Source organism: Eucyclogobius newberryi, unplaced genomic scaffold (assembly GCF_026437365.1).
Source record: "Eucyclogobius newberryi isolate DKJ021-1_F unplaced genomic scaffold, fEucNew1.0.hap1 SCAF_14, whole genome shotgun sequence".
Classification (NCBI taxonomy): Eukaryota; Metazoa; Chordata; class Actinopteri; order Gobiiformes; family Gobiidae; genus Eucyclogobius; species Eucyclogobius newberryi.
Genome location: NW_027315768.1, coordinates 715,001 through 740,701, shown reverse-complemented (window position 1 = coordinate 740,701; position 25,701 = coordinate 715,001). Strand labels below are relative to the sequence as shown.

The window sequence follows — 25,701 nt, the reverse complement described above, 5'->3', positions numbered from 1 at the left end:
TGGAGTGAGGGTGCAGAGGTGGAGTGAGGGTGCAGAGGTGGGGTGAGGGTGCAGAGGTGGAGTGAGGGTGCAGAGGAGGAGTGAGGGTGCAGAGGAGGAGTGAGGGTGCAGAGGAGGAGTGAGGGTGCAGAGGTGGAGTGAGGGTGCAGAGGTGGAGTGAGGGTGCAGAGGAGGGGTGAGGGTGCAGAGGAGGGGTGAGGGTGCAGAGGAGGAGTGAGGGTGCAGAGGAGGAGTGAGGGTGCAGAGGAGGAGTGAGGGTGCAGAGGAGGTGTGAGGGTGCAGAGGTGGAGTGAGGGTGCAGAGGAGGAGTGAGGGTGCAGAGGAGGTGTGAGGGTGCAGAGGTGGGGTGAGGGTGCAGAGGAGGAGTGAGGGTGCAGAGGAGGTGTGAGGGTGCAGAGGAGGAGTGAGGGTGCAGAGGAGGTGTGAGGGTGCAGAGGAGGAGTGAGGGTGCTGACAGAACCTGCTCCCCGCTCTGGGCCTGGACAGGGTCCTGAGCAGATAGTTAGAGAAGACAAATGGACAAATGGGGTCCAGTGGAGGAGGGAGAGAATATCATCACCACTAATCATCAGATATGTCTTATGATGTCTAAAGTTGTCCTCTGCCATGGACCCTGCCGTACCTGCCGTACCTGATGTACCTGCCGTACCTGATGTACCTGCCGTACCTGCTGCAGCTGAAAGCAGAGGGACTAAACGGAGCACGCATGGATGAAGTTGAGCAGCATATTTCAGACAATACAGAGGCTCTGCCGACCGAGATGGAGGCGCTGCTGGTGACAACACTGGAATCGGCTAAACAATGATATTAATAATAATGAATACTAGAAAATCTGCAATGGCTGAAGCCATTGCTGGAGTGTCTGCGTCTCTCCCTCCCCCCCCTCTCTCTCTCTCTCTCTCTCGCTCTCTCTCTCCTCCCCTCTTTCTCTCGCTCTCTTTCTCTCGCTCTCTCTCCCCCCTCTCTCTCTCTCTCTCTCTTTCGCTCTCTCTCTCCCCCCTCTCCCTCTCTCTCCCCCCCCTCTCTCTCTCTCCCCCCCTCTCTCTCTCTCCCCCCCCTCTCTCTCTCTCTCCCCCCCTCTTTCTCTCTCTCTCTCTCTCGCTCTCTCTCTCTCTCCCTCCCCCCCTCTCTCTCTCTCTCTCTCTCGTTCTCTCTCTCTCTCTTTCGCTCTCTCTCTCCCCCCCTCTCCCTCTCTCTCTCCCTCTCCCTCTCTCTCCCCCCCTCTCTCTCTCTCTCTCTCTCGCTCTCTCTCTCCTCCCCTCTTTCTCTCGCTCTCTTTCTCTCGCTCTCTCTCCCCCCTCTCTCTCTCTCTCTCTCTCTTTCGCTCTCTCTCTCCCCCCTCTCCCTCTCTCTCCCCCCCTCTCTCTCTCTCTCCCCCCCTCTTTCTCTCGCTCTCTCTCCCCCCTCTCTCTCTCTCTCTCTCTCTTTCGCTCTCTCTCTCCCCCCTCTCCCTCTCTCTCCCCCCCTCTCTCTCTCTCTCCCCCCCTCTTTCTCTCGCTCTCTTTCTCTCGCTCTCTCCCCCCCACCCTCTCTCTCTCTCTCTCTCTCACTCGACTGGCTCCGTCCCAAAATTATAAAGAATAAAGTCTAAAGAATTCCGCAGACACTCATAATGCCCAAATTCATTTTAAATGGGGGAACTAATACTTTTGAAGATTCTGCAAAAAGTACAAGTTGTTCAAATGTCAAAAGTAATAAGATAAGATAAGATATTCCTTTATTGTCCCACATGGGGAAATTTCATAGCACACGTACTACTGTGAAAGCGATCGTAATGAGGTATAACATGTTGAAATCGGTTGAAGCGTTAAGGAGTTGAAACTGGCTAAATGGAAAATCATGGAAAATATAATAAAAAATACGTGAAATACAAGAACATATAGTGCCTGTGTGACATCACGCAGACACTCAAATATGAAACATAAGTTCCTGGATTTGGAGTCCACGTCACCTTGTCCTAACCTTCGGCTTGTGGGGTCAGGGAGAGAGACGAGAAAGAGGATACACAAACGTTAGGGTTCGGGGTAACAACAACGGCATCTGTGAGTAGCTCAGAGAAAACTGAGACATGGGTTCTCTTTCCCCGTGACTCTTCTGATGACTTCTGGAGCTAATCGATATGTCAAATGTGGCTGTCAGAGTTTAGCTCAACACATTCCAAAAATAAGAAGAACACAGGAGGCAGTATTATACTCGCGCCAGGTCCAGAAGTCCTTCCGACAGGACGTGGCTCACACTTCTGCCTCTCTTGGTTCAAAGTTTAGCAGTCCAGGGTTAAAAGTTCACAAGACCCTCCACATGATGGTCCCAAGATAAACACACACAATGTTAGTTATTACAAATCCTTGTCTAGACATCGGCTTCTTATCATTGCAAGCTTTAAACCCAATATATCTTTTGCCCAAACTTGATTTCATTTCTAAACAGAAGGATTCGCTCTGACAAGGATTAGAAGAGATTATACTTTTATGGTTCTATATCGATAACCTATGCTTTATTCACATTTTATTCCATCAGTGAGAGATTGGATTTGTGGGAAAATGGGAAATACCTGCAGAGTGCAGCAGGGGGACGTGTTGAGCCAGGGAGGTTATAAATGCTAATTGCTAAATGCTATAGTATTGGTGTTTTTTTGGGGGGGCTTGATTAGGATTGGATTTCACTCCCCTTTAGGATCTTTCATCGGGTTTTGGGTTCGATGCCCGTTTCAAGCATGAACCCTTTTGTTTTCCTTTTACCCTTTCAATTGTTCTGTTTCCCTATGGTTCTTGTGTGTGTTTGTTGTTTTTGATATATAAACTCTGGGAAAACCCCATCGAGATAGAATTGAGGAGGAAATGGCTACGATTACTATTCTAGTGACCAGAAGTAGCCAACGCACTGTTGTGCACAGGGCCAATTCTGCTTAACAGTTTCCCATGTAATTCAATTTTTGGTCCTTAATGTTGACCTTGTGTGTTCCAGGATGAAGGGGGTCCTGGAGCAAATGGACCAGGGGGTAGTCGACCTCCAGGAGCTACGCAGGAACCTGGAGATGGCGTCTGCCATGTTGGATGCAATCTACACAGATGAGACAAAGTAAGAGCCACAGTCTCATAATACCCTGGGTTTTTTAATTAAAGCTAATGTTAGAAATAGCTTTGGTTTCCTGATTATAATCTATGTAATTTACTGAAAAACCAAAACAAATATTGAAGACATTTCCTCATGTATAATAGTATTTTATGCTAGATAAGAGACTTTCAGCTTGTCCATTAATGAACTTGTCCTATCCAGGCGTCTTCTGGATACAGAGGATGAGCTGAGTGATCTGAAGGCAGAGTCCGTGCCCAGCGAGGTCCGTGATTGGCTGGCCTGCACCTTCAGCAGTAAAATGGGCGTGGCCAAACGACGCCCAGAAGAGAAGCCCAGATTCAGAAGCATTGTCCATGCTGTGCAGGCTGGGATCTTTGTGGAAAGGTGGGTGACCTACATCAGCCAGAGCACCACACTAGCATCACCAATCCACCAAGACAACAGCACCACCGTCACAATGACACCAGCAATACCACAAGATCATCTCCATTACCACAACACCTCCAATATTATTACATCATCACTACTACAACAACACCAGCAATAGACCCAACATCATCACTATGGCAACACAAGCAATGCCCCAACATTGTATCTGCAGCAAGACCAGCAATACAACAGCATCTTCTTCTTCACTGGAGGAAATTTCGCTGTTGCAACGCAAGTAGATACAGAGGAAAAGGACAGATCACTTATTATTATTTATTACTTAAGTTTAAAAAACTCTAATAAACAAAAACTCCCATAGACAAAACCTCTCATTTCTTAATAAAAAATGGAGGTAAAATAATGATAAAATAAAAACGGCATAAGACAAAAAAATACTAATAATAATGGTAAAATATTATTTACATCAGTTATATGTACATGAATGTGACATTATTGCACATGAATGTGACATTATTGCACATGAATGTGACATTATTACACATGAATGTGACATTATTGCACATGAATGTGACATTATTACACATGAATGTGACATTATTACACATGAATGTGACATTATTGCACATGAATGTGACATTATTACACATGAATGTGACATTATTACACATGAATGTGACATTATTGCACATGAATATGACATTATTGCACACGAATGTGACATTATTACACATGAATGTGACATTATTGCACATGAATGTGACATTATTGCACATGAATGTGACATTATTACACATGAATGTGACATTATTGCACATGAATGTGACATTATTGCGCATGAATGTGACATTATTGCACATGAATGTGACATTATTGCACATGAATGTGACATTATTACACATGAATGTGACATTATTGCACATGAATGTGACATTATTGCACATGAATGTGACATTATTACACACGAATGTGACATTATTGCACATGAATGTGACATTATTGCACATGGATGTGACATTATTGCACATGAATATGACATTATTGCGCATGAATGTGACATTATTGCACATGAATGTGACATTATTGCGCATGAATGTGACATTATTGCACATGAATGTGACATTATTACACATGAATGTGACATTATTGCGCATGAATGTGACATTATCGCACATGAATGTGACATTATTGCGCATGAATGTGACATTATTGCACATGAATGTGACATTATTACACATGAATGTGACATTATTGCACATGAATGTGACATTATTGCACATGAATGTGACATTATTACACATGAATGTGACATTATTGCACATGAATGTGACATTATTGCACATGAATATGACATTATTGCACATGAATGTGACATTATTACACATGAATGTGACATTATTGCGCATGAATGTGACATTATTACACATGAATATGACATTATTGCACATGAATGTGACATTATTGCACATAGATGTGACATTATTGCACATGAATATGACATTATTGCACATGAATGTGACATTATTACACATGAATGTGACATTATTACACATGAATGTGACATTATTGCACATGAATGTGACATTATTGCACATAGATGTGACATTATTGCACATGAATGTGACATTATTACACATGAATGTGACATTATTGCACATGAATGTGACATTATTGCACATGAATGTGACATTATTACACATGAATGTGACATTATTACACATGAATGTGACATTATTGCACATGAATGTGACATTATTGCACATAGATGTGACATTATTGCACATGAATGTGACATTATTACACATGAATGTGACATTATTGCACATGAATGTGACATTATTGCACATGAATGTGACATTATTGCGTGTGAGTACGACAGTAATTGCAGATGATTAAGTCAGTCAGTATTGCACGTGTTCAGGACTAACAGTGTTTGTTATAAAGTCTGACAGCAGCAGAAGGAAAGACTGTGAAACGTCTCCTTCACACAGCGAGAGTGGATCAGTCACTGAAGCTGCTCTCCAGAGTGGACAGAGTGTCCTGCAGGGGACAGAGTGTCCTGAAGGGGGTGAGACTCATGGTCCAGCATAGATGTGAGTTTAGCCAGGACCCTTCTGTCCCCACCTCCTGCACCGAGTCCAGAGGACAGCCCAGGACGGAGCTTTGTCCCGCTTCTTCCTCTCCCTCTCTGTGATGACCACACCTACAAGAGCTGATGCACCACAGAGTCAGAGAAGGTCTTCAGGAGTGGCCCTGTCAGGAGTGGCCCTGTCAGGAGTGGCCCTGTCAGGAGTGGCCCTGTCACTCCAAAAGAGTCTCCTCAGGAGGTGGAGCCCACTCTGGCTCTTCCTGTACAGTCTGTGTTACGAGTCCAGTTCAGTTTGTGGTTCAGATGAAACACCAGGTCCTTGTATGAGTCACTCTCTCAATGTCCCGTCCCTGGATGTTCACTGGTGAGGGGGGCGTGGCCTCTGTGGAAGTCCACCACCATCTCCTTGGTCTTCCCCGCGTTGATGAGGAGGTGGTTCCACAAAGTCCTGCTCCAGTCCTCTGTCCTCCACATCATCGTCAGTGATGAGTCCCATGATGGCAGTTACCAATTTCAACAAAGTACTTCCTGTCTTCCAGATAGGACCTTAACCAGTTTAGGGCGGGGCCAGTGATGCCCACCCAGTCCTCTAGTCTCTGTAAGAGGGTCACATGATGCAGCACTCCGATCTAACAGAATTAAGACTGAAGCTTTGCCCGTGTCAGTGTTCAGGCGGATGTCATATGTCATCTTGACAAGAGCAGTCTCAGTCACCATGACAACAGCAGTCTCAGTCACCATGACAACAGCAGTCTCAGTCACCATGACAACAGCAGTCTCAGTCACCATGACAACAGCAGTCTCAGTCACCATGACAACAGCAGTCTCAGTCACCATGACAACAGCAGTCTCAGTCACCATGACAACAGCTGTCTCAGTCACCATGACAACAGCAGTCTCAGTCACCATGACAACAGCAGTCTCAGTCACCATGACAACAACTGTCTCAGTCACCATGACAACAGCAGTCTCAGTCACCATGACAACAGCAGTCTCAGTGCTGTGATGAGGTCTAAAACCTGAAAAACATCAAATGAGTCGTTTATTAAGAGGAAATCTGTGACTGTTGTAAACAACCTTTTCAAGGACTTTGCCCCAAAATGTCAGATTAGAGATGGACCGGTCATGACTCAGGACTGCAGCATCAAGACTGCTCTTCTTTAGGAGAGGCTTTATGACCCCTGACCCCTCCCCCTGCTCTTCTTTAGCAGAGGCTTTATGACCGCAGTTTTCAAAGACATTGGGAATGTTCCAGATTGAAGCGACAACTTAACTATGTGAGTGATGCTAACAAACTGTTCAGCACAGACTTTAGAAATCTGGATGCTCACACATGGAGGCAGCTGTAGATGAACTCAGACTGGTGATGTCGGTGTAACCGCTCATTCGTCCAGGTGTGTTCCATTGTAGAAAAAGATTCAGTTGTAGTCATTTGGATTTCAATCCAGAAATCTGAACAGGTCAAGTTACATTTCAACATAGGGCCCGTTATTTGTCAGCAGCTTCACAATTCTTGCATCCATTGAACTTGTGAGTTTGTGGAGAGTTTCAGTTTGAACTTATCTGCAGGATGTCAGCCTCCAAGAGCTGCTGTTTGGATGTGACCTGCCTCCTCATCTTTCGCTCTAGGAGGCTCCAAAGGTCTCTATAGGGTTGTGGTCAAGGGCAGATGGGGGCCACACCATGAGTTTTTCTTATTTTATGTCCAGAGCAGCCAATGATGCAGAGGTGTTCTTTGCAGCACGAGATGGTTCATTGTCATGAAGATGATTTTGTTACGGAGAGCACGGTTCTCCTTTTTCTACCATGGAAGAAAGTGGTCAGTCAGAAACTCAATTTTCACACTTTCAAGGACCCTAAAGGGGCCGACCAGCTCTTGCGCCATGATTCTGGTGGTGGGCGGGGCTTACCACAGAATAGAATAAATATCTGAGTTCCCGGTCTAAATTCTCAGATTGACAATGACTCTTGGATGAGAGTCGAAACGTCTTGTTTTTTCTAATACTCCAGATGAAACAACTGAACCTTTTCTACAGTTACAAATAAACAAATGTGATGAATCATGAATGAGGGTCTAAATACACACCTATTTTACAAGAAGAATGTGACCATATGCTATAATATAAAGTTTAAGGTACTCTTGTGTCTTGTGCATTGACCCGTGCTTCAGCAGTGGGTCATCTTGAGCTCGCCCCCGTGGTTTCTTCCACCTATCCTGAATATTCACTAGTTACATTACTGTGCTACTGTGTTATAAAAGTAAAGAGTACTCGTACATTACTGTGCTACTGTGTTATAAAAGTAAAGAGTACTCGTACATTACCAATAATCCACATTATTGTACAACCTATACCTAATTTTTATAACGTCCAAAATCACAACAATGGTTTCCTCTGAGCCACAGTAAAAAACTAATCAAGCAATGTTTGTGGTGGCGAGGGACGATGTCCCAGAGTCCTCTGTCCTTAGAGCCTCCTTCTGTCCTTAGTCCCTCCTTCTGTCCTTAGTCCCTCCTTCTGTCCTTAGACCCTCCTTCTGTCCTTAGTCCCTCCTTCTGTCAGACGAGAGACAGAGGAGCTGGAGCCACTCAGGAGGAGAACCAGTTCATCAGGAGGAGAACCAGTTCTTCAGGAGGAGAACCAGTTCATCAGGAGGAGAACCAGTTCTTCAGGAGGAGAACCAGTTCATCAGGAGGAGAACCAGTTCTTCAGGAGGAGAGACCACTTCACCAGGAGAGGGTCATCTGGGTCCACAGGTCCTCGGGAGTGAGAAAAAGAAAAGGCAATAAACAGTTTTCAAGTGGAATTAAATATTAAATATTGTTTGATAGAATAAGTAGTCAGAAGAAGAGGACAGAGCTCAAGCTGCCATACTTCCCCCAGAGTTGCTCCTAGGGCAGCGGAGCTGAAGCTGTAGGTTTATATTTCTGTTCCTAACTGGTCATTTCAAAGAGGAACGTTTTAATCCTGGACTTAAATGAAGAGACTGTGTCGCCTCTTTAACATGGACAGAGCTGATTCTATAACACAGGAGCTCTACCTCCTACTGTGCTTTTAGAGACTCTTGGGACCTCCAGAAGGCTCTACCTCCTACTGTGCTTTTAGAGACTCTGGGACCACCAGAAGGCTCTACCTCCTACTGTGCTTTTAGAGACTCTTGGGACCCTCCGAAGGCCAGCATTTTGAGAGTGAATTGTGAAGTCACTTGAGAGGAGTTTAAATGTGATTCTAAACTGGACAGGAGCCAGTGAAAAGACTCCAGCACCAGCGTAATGTGCTCTCTTCTTTTAGTTCCTGTTAATCTTGCTGCTGCATTTTGAACCAGTTGAAAGCTTTTTATAGAGCTTTTAGGACTAAAGCCTAAGGCTTCCTTTGATGTCACCCATTCTGGCCCCTGGCTATCACCTAACGCTAGCATCAGCTGTTAGCTTCCCGTCTAACTATGGAACTTCCAATTACTAGAGTGCCACGAGTCCGTTCAGCGGGCGTGTGATCGCTGAGGAGAGAAAACCTATTGTAGACGTGAAGCTGACGGTGCTCTAAGGTTCGGCGTTTAGCGCCTTGTTCCCTCCAAACTGTCTCAAATTGGTCCCTATTCTGTTCCTGGTCTAGTCCCTGCTGCACGGGAGACACTGAGGGACAAGTCTTAGCCTCACTAACACTGCTAATGCTAACGCTGCACCCTGTTACGTGGTCTGATACACCTGAAGCTACAACCTGGCTATAGCTGGACTTTAGCTCCTCTAAACAACTCCGTTACCCTGGCAACCAAAGCTACCACTTCACTGCACTTAACGCACCTGTCGTCAGAGAAAGAGCCTCAGGGTTCTGACTCGACATATGACAACTTGAGCAAGTTAAGGTAGAAGGAGATCCAGCCATGACGCTAGCGGCTAGGCTAGCTTAGGCTGAGGTTAGCCTGAGCTTTTAATCCAAAAAATACTGAATAAAAGTGAAATGTCTGAAGGTCCGGATTGTTTGTGGAGCAATCAAACTTTCACTGTTGTGTTTATGAGGCTAAAATAGTGTGTATAATTTGTGGATTAACAATAGAAAGTAGGGAACAAACAACTCTGAAAACACAATACACTCACCGGAACAGGAATAGTGTCTAAACCAGATTTGGAGAGACTTATCCATGTGTTTGTCTCCAGTAGATTAGACTGTAACTGTCTCCTGCTGGTGCCAGAGTCAGGACTAAACATGGACCGGCCTCCTGCTGGTGCCAGAGTCAGGACTAAACATGGACCGGCCTCCTGCTGGTGCCAGAGTCAGGACTAAACATGGACCGGCCTCCTGCTGGTGCCAGAGTCAGGACTAAACATGGACCGGCCTCCTGCTGGTGCCAGAGTCAGGACTAAACATGGACCGGCCTCCTGCTGGTGCCAGAGTCAGGACTAAACATGGACCGGCCTCCTGCTGGTGCCAGAGTCAGGACTAAACATGGACCGGCCTCCTGCTGGTGCCAGAGTCAGGACTAAACATGGACCGGCCTCCTGCTGGTGCCAGAGTCAGGACTAAACATGGACCGGCCTCCTGCTGGTGCCAGAGTCAGGACTAAACATGGACCGGCCTCCTGCTGGTGCCAGGTTCTGCTCTGACAATGTTCAAATCTAAGATTAAAACCGTTTTGTTGCCGTGTTTGACCGAAAGGATTTTCTTTGCTCTCTTCTCTTTCATGTCTTTGTGATTTGTGATTTTTGTAATTTCCTCTTGTGTGAAGCACTTTGAATTGCCTTGTGTGTGAAATGTGCTCTACAAATAAACTTGCCTTGAGCTTGAAACATCCAATGTGGGATGAATATGTAAGTTCCAGTCTCCACCACAGACAAGGGTTCCCTCAGAGTGGTTTGTATCAGATCTATAACTTCAGTATAGAAAGTGAGGTCACTTCCTGGTGGAGCATATACATTTATCAAAGTAAACACACTTCCATTAATAGTTCCTTTGACCAGTACAAATCCGCCATACAATAATGAATTTATTATTTATGACGTTTCTTTATTATGCCTGTTTACAGAATGTACAGAAGAACATCCAACATGGCTGGCTTGACCTACCCACCCACTGCAATTTGCGCACTCAAGGTACGGCTCGTCTCAGCTCACACCACATTCTCAGGTACAGACACTAAAGAGGCTAAATAGAAATTGAATGTTTTGAACTGCTCTGTGTTTTGACATCAAGCATGTTTGAACACGCAGCTTCTGTTCAAACGCTGATTGAATTAACATAAGCAGATCCATGTTTCTTGAGGAAGTAGAACTGGAGGCTTCACTGACATCATCCAGTGAGACTATCTGCTCAGATAGAGCGTCTCGTACATGTTTAGGACCAGCACAATGACCTCCAGCACAATGACCTCCAGCACAATGACCTCCAGCACAATGACCTCCAGCACAATGACCTCAGTTTTTTCAGGGTTAAGAAGCAGGTAGTTTAGTGTCATCCAGGTTTTTATCTCCTTCACACAAGTACTAAGTCTGTCTACTTGATCGCTCTGATCAGGTTCATTGATAAATACAGCTGAGTGTCGTCTGCAGAGCAGTGGAAGTTAATGCCATGTGACCTGATCATGTGACCTAACGGCAGCATGTAAAGAGTAAACAGAACTGGACCCAGTACTGATCCCTGAGGCACACCGTAAGTTACTTTAGAACAGGGGGAGGAGCTCTGGTTTACATTAACAAACTGGTACCAGGGCTCTAGACCCTGCTGTGGTGGGCTCTGGACCCTGCTGTGGTGGGCTTTGAACCCTGCTGTGGTGGGCTCTGAACCCTGCTGTGGTGGGCTCTGAACCCTGCTGTGGTGGGCTCTGAACCCTGCTGTGGTGGGCTCTGGACCCTGCTGTGGTGGGCTCTGAACCCTGACTGGAAAACTTCAAATAAGTTATCATCCTAACTAACTATAACACAGTGCGGCGTACGAGCGGTGCAGCTGAAGAAGCTAAAGACGCTGAAGACGCTGATGACGCTGAAGACGCTGAAGACGTTGAAGACGCTGAAGACGCAAGACGCTGAAGACGCTGAAGAAGCTGAAGACGCGACGCTGAAGACGCTGAAGACGCAAGACGCTGAAGACGCTGAAGACGCTGAAGACGCTGAAGACGCTGAAGACGTTGAAGAAGCTGAAGACGCTGAAGACGCTGATGACGCTGAAGACGCTGATGACGCTGAAGACGCTGAAGACGCTGAAGACGCTGAAGACGCTGATGACGCTGAAGACGCTGAAGACGCTGAAGACGCAAGACGCTGAAGAAGCTGAAGACGCTGAAGACGCTGAAGACGCTGATGACGCTGAAGACGCTGAAGACGCTGAAGACGCTGAAGACGCTGAAGACGCTGAAGACGCTGATGACGCTGAAGACGCTTAAGACGCTGATGACGCTGAAGACGCTGAAGACGCTGAAGACGCTGATGACGCTGAAGACGCTGATGACGCTGATGACGCTGATGACGCTGAAGACGCTGAAGACGCTGAAGACGCTGAAGACGCTGAAGACGCTGAAGACGCTGATGACGCTGAAGACGCTGAAGACGCTGAAGACGCTGAAGACGCTGAAGACGCTGAAGACGCTGAAGACGCTGAAGACGCTGAAGACGCTGATGACGCTGAAGACGCTTAAGACGCTGATGACGCTGAAGACGCTGAAGACGCTGAAGACGCTGATGACGCTGAAGACGCTGATGACGCTGATGACGCTGATGACGCTGAAGACGCTGATGACGCTGATGACGCTGAAGACGCTGAAGACGCTGATGACGCTGATGACGCTGAAGACGCTGATGACGCTGATGACGCTGAAGACGCTGAAGACGCTGATGACGCTGAAGACGCTGATGACGCTGAAGACGCTGAAGACGCTGAAGACGCTGAAGACGCTGAAGACGCTGAAGACGCTGAAGACGCTGATGACGCTGATGACGCTGAAGACGCTGAAGACGCTGAAGACGCTGAAGACGCTGATGACGCTGAAGACGCTGAAGACGCTCTCTGACACACGTTTTAAAAATACCAACAACGCCACCTGGACATTAATGGGCCCAGGACCATATTAAAAACATTAAAGACGCTTTAAGGTTCATTCCATTGATTAAAAAGGAGTTCATTCAGATACGTTACATTGATTTATTATAAATATATATATATATATATATATATATATATATATATATATATATATTAATGGCGCAATGGACGATTTTTCGGCGATTTGAGAACGCAAGCGGAAGTGCACATGCCACTCCCCCGTGCACATGCCACTCCCCCGTGCACATGCCACTCCCCCGTGCACATGCCACTCCCCCGTGCTCATGCCACTCCCCCGTGCGGACTGATACAACACACACGTGCGTTTGTTTATTAGCGCAACGGATCACATCGCATCTCTCGTCTCCCGTAGATTTCTGTCCACTTCTGCGTCAGCTCGAACTGTCTTTCTCCGTCTTCATTTTGCCCCGTACACTGAGGGAACTATATTATGATAGATCCATGTGCTTAGGCACGTGGGGACGAACCGCACGCGGCTGCAGGTGAGCGGTAGGTGCGTTTTATGATTGACACGTGGCAGGACTAATGATTTATCCACGCCACGAGGAAATATGATAAAAAAAAATGCTGAAAAAAATCGTCCATTCCACCTTTAACTTTTGTTGTGAATGTAAAACAGTCCTTTGAATTAGAATCTTTTCAGCGTCGCTGTCCACACATGACACCGGCCCACGGCACAGGGCAGGGAGCACACAGAAGGGACACAGTGACAACAAAGAAAAGAGGCAATACAGTAAAGGAGTAAAGACAAGGCATAAAGGCAAGGCAGCGACGGGCCGGTGGCTCAACCCCGAAGCTTTCCGTAAAGAAGGTAGAATTAGCTCAAACACACATGTTGTCATTCTGCGTACCGAGGCAGCACCTACTTTCTGTAACGGCTGAGCGCGCACCCTTGACCGGTGATGGCTGACCGCATCATAGCCGGCTACGACACATCGGACCCCAGCTTCTCAAGATGTGCCAGCCACCAAAGCGACGGACAACGAGCGCGATGAAGCGGTGTGCGACGGGGCCAAGCCACACGCCGGCACTGAAACAATACACGCATTAAGCAATAGACTAAGATGGTTAGTTTTGTCAATAGAGTGAATACTACAGCCTGGTGACGCGAGGACAGGGCGTACACAGGAGCGGAAATGCACGTGCCGCAGTGAGAGAGAGAAGAAGACGAGGCGCTTTTATACGCTTTCGCGCCACCTACTGGATGGCGAATTTTGGCACAACCCGAAACTGCCACAACAGCATAGCCCAGTACTTTTGGTAACATTAGAAGGTGAAAAACACATGAGATCACCAGGACCTGCACGGCACAGACACATAACAACTTTACAACAGGTGGTCATGTTGTTGAAGTGCAGCGTGACTTGGCGTCGTCGAGAGCTGAAGTCAGAGCAGCATTCTGCAAGAAGATTCTCTTTTGGAGCAGAAAGTGGCAGGAGGAGGGGGTGTGCACATCGCTGAGGCAGAACAACACATCTTGGACATTATAGAGGAGCTGCATAAGGTGAAAGGGTTAAACTCCAGGTGGAGAACAACAATATCGCAAGCAAGTTTCTGGATTTGGAATCCAGGTCAAGCAGGAATAATATCAGACTTGTGGGGGTTCCAGAAAGCAAGGAAGGAGATGATATGGAGGTCTTCCTCCAGAAGAGTTTAAATCACTATAGGAAGAGCACATCACCTGGGCCAACGAAGCTGATGAACCACTAGGTCTGATAATGAAGAAGAGAAGGAGCGCGTCATGAAGGGTTCAAAAGTTAAAGGAGACCTCCAGGACAAAGGTAAACACGTGACAAGTCACATCCAGCAACGCATCTGGTGACGTCTGAAGGTCAGAAGAGCTTCTCAGAAACATACACAATATAGAAAACTCAACAGCAACAAGAGATGGATCCATCATCCATCATAATAATGATTCATTTAAAAAATAAATTGTTTTGCTTATTTTCACCATGCACATCGCTCCCTGCTCCAAAACCGTCCCCAAACCAGCGTCCATGAGCTATTATACTGAAGTTCTACTGAACATGGTGTCATGGCTCCAGACGTCTCGCCACGGATCAACCAAACCACAAGTCTCTGTCTTCAACGACAACTCAGCGCAAGTGGTCAATAAATGCAACATTTTTTAACTGGTGAAATTCTGCCTGAGAGAGAATAACGTGGAATACGATCTGCTTCATCCTGCAACGCCGAGGGTCAACATGAATGGAAAATGAATGGATTTATGAGGAAGAGGCTTTGGCACTTGCCAATTCCACACCGGGTCCACCTTGACCACACTTTCCTTTTTCCTTTATTTTAATGAAAGGGACCTGGACTATACTTACCACACTGTACTTACCACACTATACTTACCACACTGTACTTACCACACTATACTTACCACACTGTACTTACCACACTATACTTACCACACTGTACTTACCACACTATACTTACCACACTGTACTTACCACACTATACTTACCACACTGTACTTACCACACTGTACTTACCACACTGTACTTACCACACTATACTTACCACACTGTACTTACCACACTGTACTTACCACACTGTACTTACCACACTGTACTTACCACACTATACTTACCACACTGTACTTACCACACTGTACTTACCACACTGTACTTACCACACTGTACTTACCACACTGTACTTACCACACTGTACTTACCACACTGTACTTACCACACTGTACTTACCACACTATACTTACCACACTGTACTTACCACACTATACTTACCACACTGTACTTACCACACTATACTTACCACACTGTACTTACCACACTATACTTACCACACTGTACTTACCACACTATACTTACCACACTGTACTTACCACACTGTACTTACCACACTGTACTTACCACACTATACTTACCACACTGTACTTACCACACTGTACTTACCACACTGTACTTACCACACTGTACTTACCACACTGTACTTACCACACTGTACTTACCACACTGTACTTACCACACTGTACTTACCACACTGTACTTACCACACTGTACTTACCACACTGTACTTACCACACTGTACTTACCACACTGTACTTACCACACTGTACTTACCACACTGTACTTACCACACTGTACTTACCACACTGTACTTACCACACTGTACTTACCACACTGTACTTACCACACTGTACTTACCACACTGTACTTACCACACTGTACTTACCACACTGTACTTACCACACTGTACTTACCACACTATACTTACCACACTGTACTTACCACACTGTACTTACCACACTGTACTTACCACACTGTACTTACCACACTGTACTTACCACACTGTACTTACCACACTGTACTTACCACACTGTACTTACCACACTGTACTTACCACACTGTACTTACCACACTGTACTTACCACACTGTACTTACCACACTGTACTTACCACACTGTACTTACCACACTGTACTTAACACACTATACTTGGACACTTTTGGCAATGTTTTTTAGATGGTAAAAAGCTGCTGATGTCATTGATTTGATGTGTTAAAGTTCAAGTCTGAGTCCATTATTACCTCTAGATTTATCACTTGATTTGTAGGTTTTAGAGCGAGACTCTGGAGGCGACGCTGACACTTTCTCTTTGTCTGAGTTCAGCTGGAGAAAGTTGTTTTGCCTCCACACACTGACTCTGGCACCAGCAGGAGGCCCTCTGGCACCAGCAGGAGGCCCTCTGGCACCAGCAGGAGGCCCTCTGTTACCAGCAGGAGGCCCTCTGTTACCAGCAGGAGGCCCTCTGGCACCAGCAGGAGGCCCTCTGGCACCAGCAGGAGGCCCTCTGGCACCAGCAGGAGGCCGGTCCACACACTGATCTGTTGGATGCAGTGACAGAGTGAATCCACTGGTCCAGATTCACCTGCGACAGTGAAACATAGATCTGACTCGTCTGTTCCAGATTGAAGCGACATGTTAACTATGTGAGTGATGCTAACAAACTGTTCAGCACAGACTTTAGAAATCTGGAGGTCACACATGGAGCAGCTGTAGATGAACTCAGACTGGTGATGATCTCATGGAGCCTCATTTATAAAAGAGTGTGTCAAATTGTGCTTGAAAGAGTATGTGCCGTAAAGTAGAGCTCACTCCTCCTCTCCACCCTCACCCCTCCTCTGCACCCTCACTCCACCTCTGCACCCTCACTCTTCCTCTCCACCCTCACCCCTCCTCTCCACTCTCACCCCACCTCTGCACACTCACCCCTCCTCTCCACCCTCACCCCTCCTCTGCACCCTCACCCCACCTCTGCACCCTCACCCCTCCTCTCCACCCTCACCCCACCTCTGCACCCTCACTCCACCTCTGCACCCTCACCCCACCTCTGCACCCTCACCCCTCCTCTCCACCCTCACCCCACCTCTGCACCCTCACTCCTCCTCTGCATCCTCACTCCACCTCTGCACCCTCACCCCTCCTCTCCACCCTCACCCCACCTCTGCACCCTCACTCCTCCTCTGCATCCTCACTCCACCTCTGCACCCTCACCCCACCTCTGCACCCTCACCCCACCTCTGCACCCTCACCCCTCCTCTCCACCCTCACCCCACCTCTGCACCCTCACTCCACCTCTGCACCCTCACCCCACCTCTGCACCCTCACCCCTCCTCTGCACCCTCACTCCTCCTCTGCACTCTCACTCCTCTGCACTCTCACCCCACCTCTGCACCCTCACCCCTCCTCTCCACCCTCACCCCACCTCTGCACCCTCACTCCTCCTCTGCATCCTCACTCCACCTCTGCACCCTCACCCCTCCTCTCCACTCTCACCCCACCTCTGCACCCTCACTCCACCTCTGCACCCTCACCCCTCCTCTCCACCCTCACCCCACCTCTGCACCCTCACTCCTCCTCTGCATCCTCACTCCACCTCTGCACCCTCACCCCTCCTCTCCACCCTCACCCCACCTCTGCACCCTCACCCCTCCTCTCCACCCTCACCCCACCTCTGCACCCTCACTCCTCCTCCGCATCCTCACTCCACCTCTGCACCCTCACCCCTCCTCTGCACCCTCACCCCTCCTCTGCACCCTCACTCCACCTCACATTGAGAGGGTCCCGAAAGGATTTACATCATCCTCTTTATCATCTGGAAATTTTTGAGAAATGCTTTTAATAAAAGGATTCAAATGTTGATTGAATTTCCTTTGATAATTATTTTTTTTTCTTGGAAATCATTTAGCTTTTTCTCCCTTTGTTTCTTTTTTGCCGTTGCTAAGGCTAAAATGTTCCTCTCCAGACTGCTTCGGGAGCATTGGATGGACGGAGATGTTTCCCCAGTCGCATTTTCCTCCAGATAAATCTTAATGTTGTTGGATATTTTCTTTCCTCCAAATCTACAGAAATGTAGAGCATGATCACTTAGGGTCTATTGTGCCTATATCTACCTCAGTGATTTTAGATCTATCTTTATTGAGAACAAAAAAGTAGTCTATTCTGGAATAGATCGTATGTGGGTTATACAAATGTGTACACTGTCGTGCTATGGGGTTCATTTCCCTCCAAATGTCAATCAATCCTATTTTCTTCAATAAGAGACAGAACTTGTTCTTTCTTGTTCTTCCAGAGCCTCTTGAGCTCCACACGTCTAATGGAGCTGAATGTGAAGGTTCCAATCTCCTCCACAGGTCAGGGTTCCTCAGAGTGGTTCACATCAGACACAAACACAAGAACAACAAGAACCACAAGATACACAAGAATCACAAGAACTAAAAGAACCACAAGAACCACAAACTCAAGAACCACGAGAACCACAAACTCAAGAACCACGAGAACCAGAAGGACCACAAACACGAGAACCACGAGAAACACTAGAAACACGAGAAACACGAGAACCACGAGAACCACAAGAACACAAAAAAAATAGCAAACAAAAGGGTTCATGCTGGAATAAAAAGCACTGAACCCAAAACCTGATCATAAATGTAATAAGATCATAAAGATGAGGTAAGTCCATTCCTAGTGGAGGCCCCCAGTGGAGGGCCCCTGTGAGAAGCTTTATCCTCATGAACAACAAACCAAAGACCCCTCCCCCGGTTCTATGTGTGTGCAGAAAATGAGACATACTGCTGTAGGGTAACATACTAGTACAAGTACTGTAAGGTTATGAATGTCCACCCACTTGTGAAGGGGGCGGGGCATTCAGGTTGATATTGATTAAAGAATTGTTCAAGAATTTAAACATGACACACTGCATAAGTGTGGGTAAGTTTGAATCGTATTTTTAAGAGAAGAGTGGGGCACCAGCCGGATAATCGGCAATTTAACAACTCTAAAATCAGATATCTAGATTAATTAATTAATTAGAAATGAATTTGCTTGTTGATCTAAAGGTTTGAGAACGTAACCGTGACATTGACCTTTTCTGGAAATTAATGAACACTTTACCAAGTGTGGGTTATGAAGATTTAATGACCAAATAATTAAACAAGTAAAGATGAAGTAGGAATATGCAAATGAGTCGATAACAGATAGAATAAACTAGACATGATGGTTCTAGATCTATCTAGGTGTGTGTTAGAGTTAACTCTAAGATGAAATTCACCAGAAGCTGTGATCCTGAGACGGGCCTGCGAGGGGTCCAAGGGCCTGCGAGGGGTCCAAGGGCCTGCGAGGGGTCCAAGAGCCTGCGTGGGGTCCAAGGACCTGCGTGGGGTCCAAGGGCCTGCGTGGGGTCCAAGGGCCTGCGTGGGGTCCAAGGGCCTGCGTGGGGTCCAAGGGCCTGCGTGGGGTCCAAGGGCCAGCGTCGGGTCCAAGGGCCTGCGTGTCATTCGTGTCGCCTCCAGGCTTCACTCAGGGGTCATTCAGGGGTCACTCAGGGGTCACGCTGCAGCTCAGTCCACACGCTGGCCAGAGCAGGGCTGCTCTGGAGCTCGGCTCTAACGGTGTCTGGCAAAAGAAGGACTGCATCAGGTTCTGCGATCTGCGTTCTCCTTGGCTCTGAGGCGTTCTCCTTGGCTCAGAGGTGTTCTCATTGGCTCTGAGGCGTTCTCCTTGGCTCAGAGGCGTTCTCCTTGGCTCTGAGGCGTTTTCCTTGGCTCTGAGGTGTTCCCCAGATGAAAAGGCCGTCGTGCTGCTCCACAGATGTGGCTGGTCTAAAGGCTGTGGACTTGGAAAGTTGCAAAAGGTCCTTGCTTGATTTTGCGTGATGCAGCATCAATCACGTTTTTAAAAACGGGCACAGGTTTCTTAGTTCCGGGAGGGAACATTAGCTTCTCTTGGAAAAGTCTTTGTCCCGTAGCGTAGCATCGCTCACGCTAACTAGGCCCGAGGCCTGCTCCCAAGGCCCGGTGTCATGGACCTGCTGTTGGGACCCTGGATGGAGGGTCGAGCTTCGAAGGAAACTTGGATGGAACTCTCTTTGTAGCTCGGATGGAACTTGGTGTAACTCTTTTGTCTTTCTGACTTACCCCTGCGGGGGTTTTTGGCGCCGTAGCTTCAGCCAATCAGCCGCTGAGTCAGCTTGATAAGAGGACGAGGTCTGGAGGAAGACCCCCATTCGGCTTTACCAAAGGCCACAAGAGTTACACAAAAGGTGAAATTTATCTGCAAAACAAGTTATGAAACAGTTAAAATTACATGTAAAACATGATAACACAATATGTACATGTAAAGTCATCTGGTGGACAACTTCTGCAATCGGATGATTGTCTACTACAACCGCATAGTCTGTTTACCATTCGAGCGTTTGTCTTGGAGAGATCGTTTCTCTCTGTAATCCAAAAGGAGTCATTTGATGAAAAGTTATTTTCAAAGTTCAGAGCGTCTCTGTTGTCGCTATCACGTCCTCTGCTTTGGAGGACGTAAAACTCCACGCGGACAGCAGATAACACCTTTAGCCCGCATTCCTGTCACCATGGCAACAGGGGGAGGACATCTGCATATCCTACACTGCAAAGACAGGACGTTCTATGTGTATGTGCAGAAGGTGAGACAGGACAGAAGACACTTTATGGTGATGTATTTGTCTTTTTGCAGGAAGTGGACCAGTGGTCATTTGACGTGTTCTCGTTCCAAAATGCCACGGGAGACCACGCCCTCAAGTTCCTGGTGTATGACCTCCTGACACGCTACGACCTGATCAGCCGCTACAGGGTAAGACATACTCTGACCTCTGCTGACCGCCACCATGAGGAGTACTACATGAGGAGTACTGCATGAGGAGTACTACATGAGGAGTACTGCATGAGGAGTACTACATGAGGAGTACTGCATGAGGAGTACTACATGAGGAGTACTGCATGAGGAGTACTACATGAGGAGTACTGCATGAGGAGTACTGCATGAGGAGTACTGCATGAGGAGTACTACATGAGGAGTACTGCATGAGGAATACTACATGAGGAGTACTACATGAGGAGTACTACATGAGGAGTACTGCATGAGGAGTACTGCATGAGGAGTACTACATGAGGAGTACTGCATGAGGAGTACTACATGAGGAGTACTGCATGAGGAGTACTACATGAGGAGTACTGCATGAGGAGTACTACATGAGGAGTACTACATGAGGAGTACTGCATGAGGAGTACTACATGAGGAGTACTGCATGAGGAGTACTACATGAGGAGTACTGCATGAGGAGTACTACATGAGGAGTACTACATGAGGAGTACTACATGAGGAGTACTGCATGAGGAGTACTGCATGAGGAGTACTACATGAGGAGTACTGCATGAGGAGTACTACATGAGGAGTACTGCATGAGGAGTACTACATGAGGAGTACTACATGAGGAGTACTGCATGAGGAGTACTACATGAGGAGTACTGCATGAGGAGTACTACATGAGGAGTACTACATGAGGAGTACTGCATGAGGAGTACTGCATGAGGAGTACTGCATGAGGAGTACTGCATGAGGAGTACTACATGAGGAGTACTGCATGAGGAGTACTACATGAGGAGTACTGCATGAGGAGTACTACATGAGGAGTACTGCATAAGGAATACTGCATGAGGAGTACAGTATGAGGAGTACTGCATGAGTAGTACTGCATGAGGAGTACTGCATGAGGAGTACTGCATGAGGAGTACTGCATGAGGAGTACTTTACTACTCTGTACATAAGAGTCCTCAGAGGCAACTGTTGTTGTGATTTTTGGGCGTTACAAAAATAAATTTAATTGAATACGGAGTATTTTAGAAACACTTATACTCTAAACATAAGAAGTACTTTACCCAAACTTGATAATACTTATACTCTGTACATGAGGAGTACTTTACACAAACTTTATAATACTTATACTCTGTACATGAGGAGTACTTTACACAAACTTTATAATACTTATACTCTGTACATGAGGAGTACTTTACACAAACTTTATAATACTTATACTCTGTACATGAGGAGTACTTTACACAAACTTTATAATACTTATACTCTGTACATGAGGAGTACTTTACACAAACTTTATAATACTTATACTCTGTACATGAGGAGTACTTTACACAAACTTTATAATACTTATACTCTGTACATGAGGAGTACTTTACACAAACACTATAACACTTATACTCTGTACATGAGGTGTACTTTACACAAACACTATAATACTTATACTCTGTACATGAGGAGTACTTTACACAAACACTATAACACTTATACTCTGTACATGAGGAGTACTTTACACAAACACTATAATACTTATACTCTGTACATGAGGAGTACTTTACACAAACACTATAATACTTATACTCTGTACATGAGGAGTACTTCACACAAACTTTATAATACTTATTCTCTGTACATGAGGAGTACTTTACACAAACTTTATAATACTTATACTCTGTACATGAGGAGTACTTTACACAAACTTTATAATACTTATAAACAGCTGATTGTGCACGTGGGTGCAGTGGACATGCGGCGGGAACAGACTGAAGTTATGAAAAAAGACTTCTTGAAGTTATTTGACGTGCTTGATAAAATGGAAATCAAAACTTTCATAAGTGGACCTCTTCCAAACATCGACAGGAGCATAAACAAGTTTAGCCGGCTTCTTCAGCTGAACACATGGCTGTCCAAAGAGTGCTCCCGAGAGGACTACACTACATTGAGAACTTCTATCTATTCTGGAAACGAGAGGACCTGTTTAAGAGAAATGGCCCCCACCTATGCAGAGGTGGAGTGAGGGTGCTGACAGAGAACCTGCTCCACGCTCTGAGGCATTGGACTGGGCCTGGACAGGGTCCTGAGCAGATAGTTAGAGAAGAGAGGAATGAGAGAAGAATTCCTGCTCCATCAGCCAGAGACCGAGCCAATGTTTCAACATCAAAAGCACCACAACCTCAGCCTCCACCAAAGGATTCATCAGCAGCTGCTCCACATTCACCAGCAAAGGATTCAGCTCCAGCTGCTCCACATTCACCTCCACCGCCTCCAGCAAAGGAACAATCTTCAAAGGCCTTGGACCCATCTGTGACAAGCCCAACAACATCCCTGTCATCGCCACTGCCTTCACACCAGCCCTGGGTTCCCCCTGCAACATCTACTCCCACTAAAGATTCATCATTCTCCTTCTCATCTCCACTCTCACCCATGGGCCTTCCCAGCCATTTTGAAAGTCTGATCAAATCAGGCATTAAGATGGCTCCACTCACGCCCAATATAGCAAGGGCTATGCCGACTACACCAACAAAAGCCCCACCACCCACCCCCCTTCGCCTCTCCAAACTCTCCTTGGCTACAAAAGCCCCACCACCCATCCAACCTCGCCTTTCACCTGGTATCTCCTATAGCTAGGATGCACTGGGTCTCAGCGTTGCCGGGACTTATTGTCACATTAAAAATCAAACCAACCCGGGGCCCTATGTAAAAAGAGCCCCCCCTAGTGCTATTTCTGTAGTCACATCATCACACAGATGGAAAAACAAAATGCGAGTCAGGCCCAATCTGAGAAATGTGATTCATATTCCCTGTGAAAAGATAAAGCCCAGTCCCACTGAAACTAGTCTGAAACTTGCTGTGCTAAATGTCAGATCCTTATGTAACAAATCTCTCTTAATGAATAATTGTATTTCTTCTTATAATCTTGATTTTATGTTTTTAACTGAAACATGACTTGACAAAAACACAGGAAATGTAGTTCTGATAGAATCTGCTCCACCCAACTTTAAGTTTGAATCTGAAACACGAGAAAACAAAAAAGGGGGTGGAGTCTGTGCTGTCTTTAGAGATGAAATAATTACCCGCAGGTTGTCTTTTGGGGTGTTTTCATCATTTGAGTATGTATCCTTTAAAATGGAGCTAAAACGATCTCCATCCATTCTCTTCATTGTTTTATACAAGCCTCCCCAGCACTGCCAAAGTTTTATTGAGGATTTTACTGAGATGCTTTCAGTCGTATGCACAGACTTTGATTGTTTGGTCATTACAGGTGATTTCAACGTGCATGTTGATAATGTTTGTGACAGAAATGCTAAAGAGCTTGATGCTGTCCTTGAAACCTTCAGTCTTACTCAGCATGTGAGAGGCCCCACCCACAGCAAAGGACACACTCTAGATCTCATAATTACAAAGGGGGTAAATATTTCAAATGTTAATGTGATCGATGTTGCTCTGTCTGATCATTTCTGTGTCTTCTTTGACCTGTCTGTTTCTCCCAAACCTCCGGTTGGTCCTGCAGTTGTTCAGAGGAGACACATAAGTGATGGCACAGGTGCACTGTTTATGGAAATGATAAACTTTGAAAATGTCTCATGTTCTAATGTAAATGATTTGTTGAACTCTGTTACATCTAGTGTTTTGAATGATCTGGACACCATCGCCCCTATAAAGGCTAAAATGGTTAAAAATAAGCAGAAGGCGCCGTGGAGAAATGATGATTCGGTCAGGGCACAGAAAAGGGAGTGCCGCAGGGCCGAACGGAAATGGCGCAAGTCAAAGCTCCAGGTTCAAAAAGAGATTTACAAAGAAAAGCTGAACATGTACAACATAATCTTATGTAGAACTAGGGAAAGATATTTTTCTGAAATAATTGGAAGCTGCAGTAACAACTCGCGTGTCCTGTTTGCCACAGTAAACAGATTAACAAACCCTCCAGCTCAGCTGCCGTTAGAACTCATTTCCACATCAAGTGTAATGAGTTTGCATTATTCTTTAATGACAAAGTTCAGGGCATTAAAAATGCTATAAATCCCACAATGCAAAAAATTACCCTAAAACCACCAAGACATTTAGAGCTGACTCACTTTGCACCAGTAACTGACAAAACTGTCCATGAGATCATCACCAGTCTGAGTTCATCTACATGTTGCCTTGATGTGTTACCCACCAGATTTCTAAAGTCTGTGCTGAACAGTTTGTTAGCACCATTCACTCACATAGTTAACATGTCGCTTCAATCTGGAACATTCCCAATGTCTTTGAAAACTGCGGTCATAAAGCCTCTCCTAAAGAAGAGCAGTCTTGATGCCGCAGTCCTGAGTCATTACCGGCCCATCTCTAATCTGCCATTTTTGGGGCAAAGTCCTTGAAAAGGTCGTTTACAACAGCTCACAGATTTCCTCTTAATAAACAACTCATTTGATGTTTTTCAGTCAGGTTTTAGACCTCATCACAGCACTGAGACTGCTCTTGTCAAGGTGACGAATGACATCCGCCTGAACACTGACACGGGCAAAGCCTCAGTCTTAATTCTGTTAGATCTGAGTGCTGCTTTTGACACTGTCGATCATGGGATCCTCTTACAGAGACTAGAGGACTGGGTGGGCATCACTGGCACTGCCCTAAACTGGTTAAGGTCCTATCTGGAAGACAGGAAGTACTTTGATGAAATTGGTAGCTGTGTCTCAGACCACATGACCCTGACCTGTGGAGTGCCCCAAGGGTCAGTCCTGGGTCCCCTTCTGTTCAACCTCTACATGCTGCCGTTAGGTCAGTTGATACGCAGTGAAAATGTGTCCTATCACAATGATGCAGACGACACTCAGATCTATGTTTCACTATCGGCAGGTGACTATGGACCAGTAGATTCACTCTGTCACTGCATCCAACAGATCAGTTTGTGGATGCAAAACAACTTTCTCCAGCTGAACTCAGACAAGACTGAAATCATCGTTTTTGTCACA

The 25,701-nt window shown here is 46.1% G+C and overlaps 1 protein-coding gene across 2 annotated transcripts in view; it reads left to right on the top strand.

The window, feature by feature from the left end:
- The window catches only part of LOC140359293 (dual specificity calcium/calmodulin-dependent 3',5'-cyclic nucleotide phosphodiesterase 1A-like), a 268,008-nt gene that overhangs the window by 60,257 nt on the left and 182,050 nt on the right, over positions 1–25,701 (top strand). For both annotated transcript variants that reach the window (XM_072444154.1, XM_072444153.1), the window contains exons 3-6: positions 2,965–3,078; positions 3,277–3,459; positions 10,571–10,637; positions 20,609–20,725. In XM_072444154.1, coding sequence (XP_072300255.1) covers positions 2,965–3,078; positions 3,277–3,459; positions 10,571–10,637; positions 20,609–20,725 — 481 coding nt within the window. The remainder of the gene's footprint in view (positions 1–2,964; positions 3,079–3,276; positions 3,460–10,570; positions 10,638–20,608; positions 20,726–25,701) is intronic.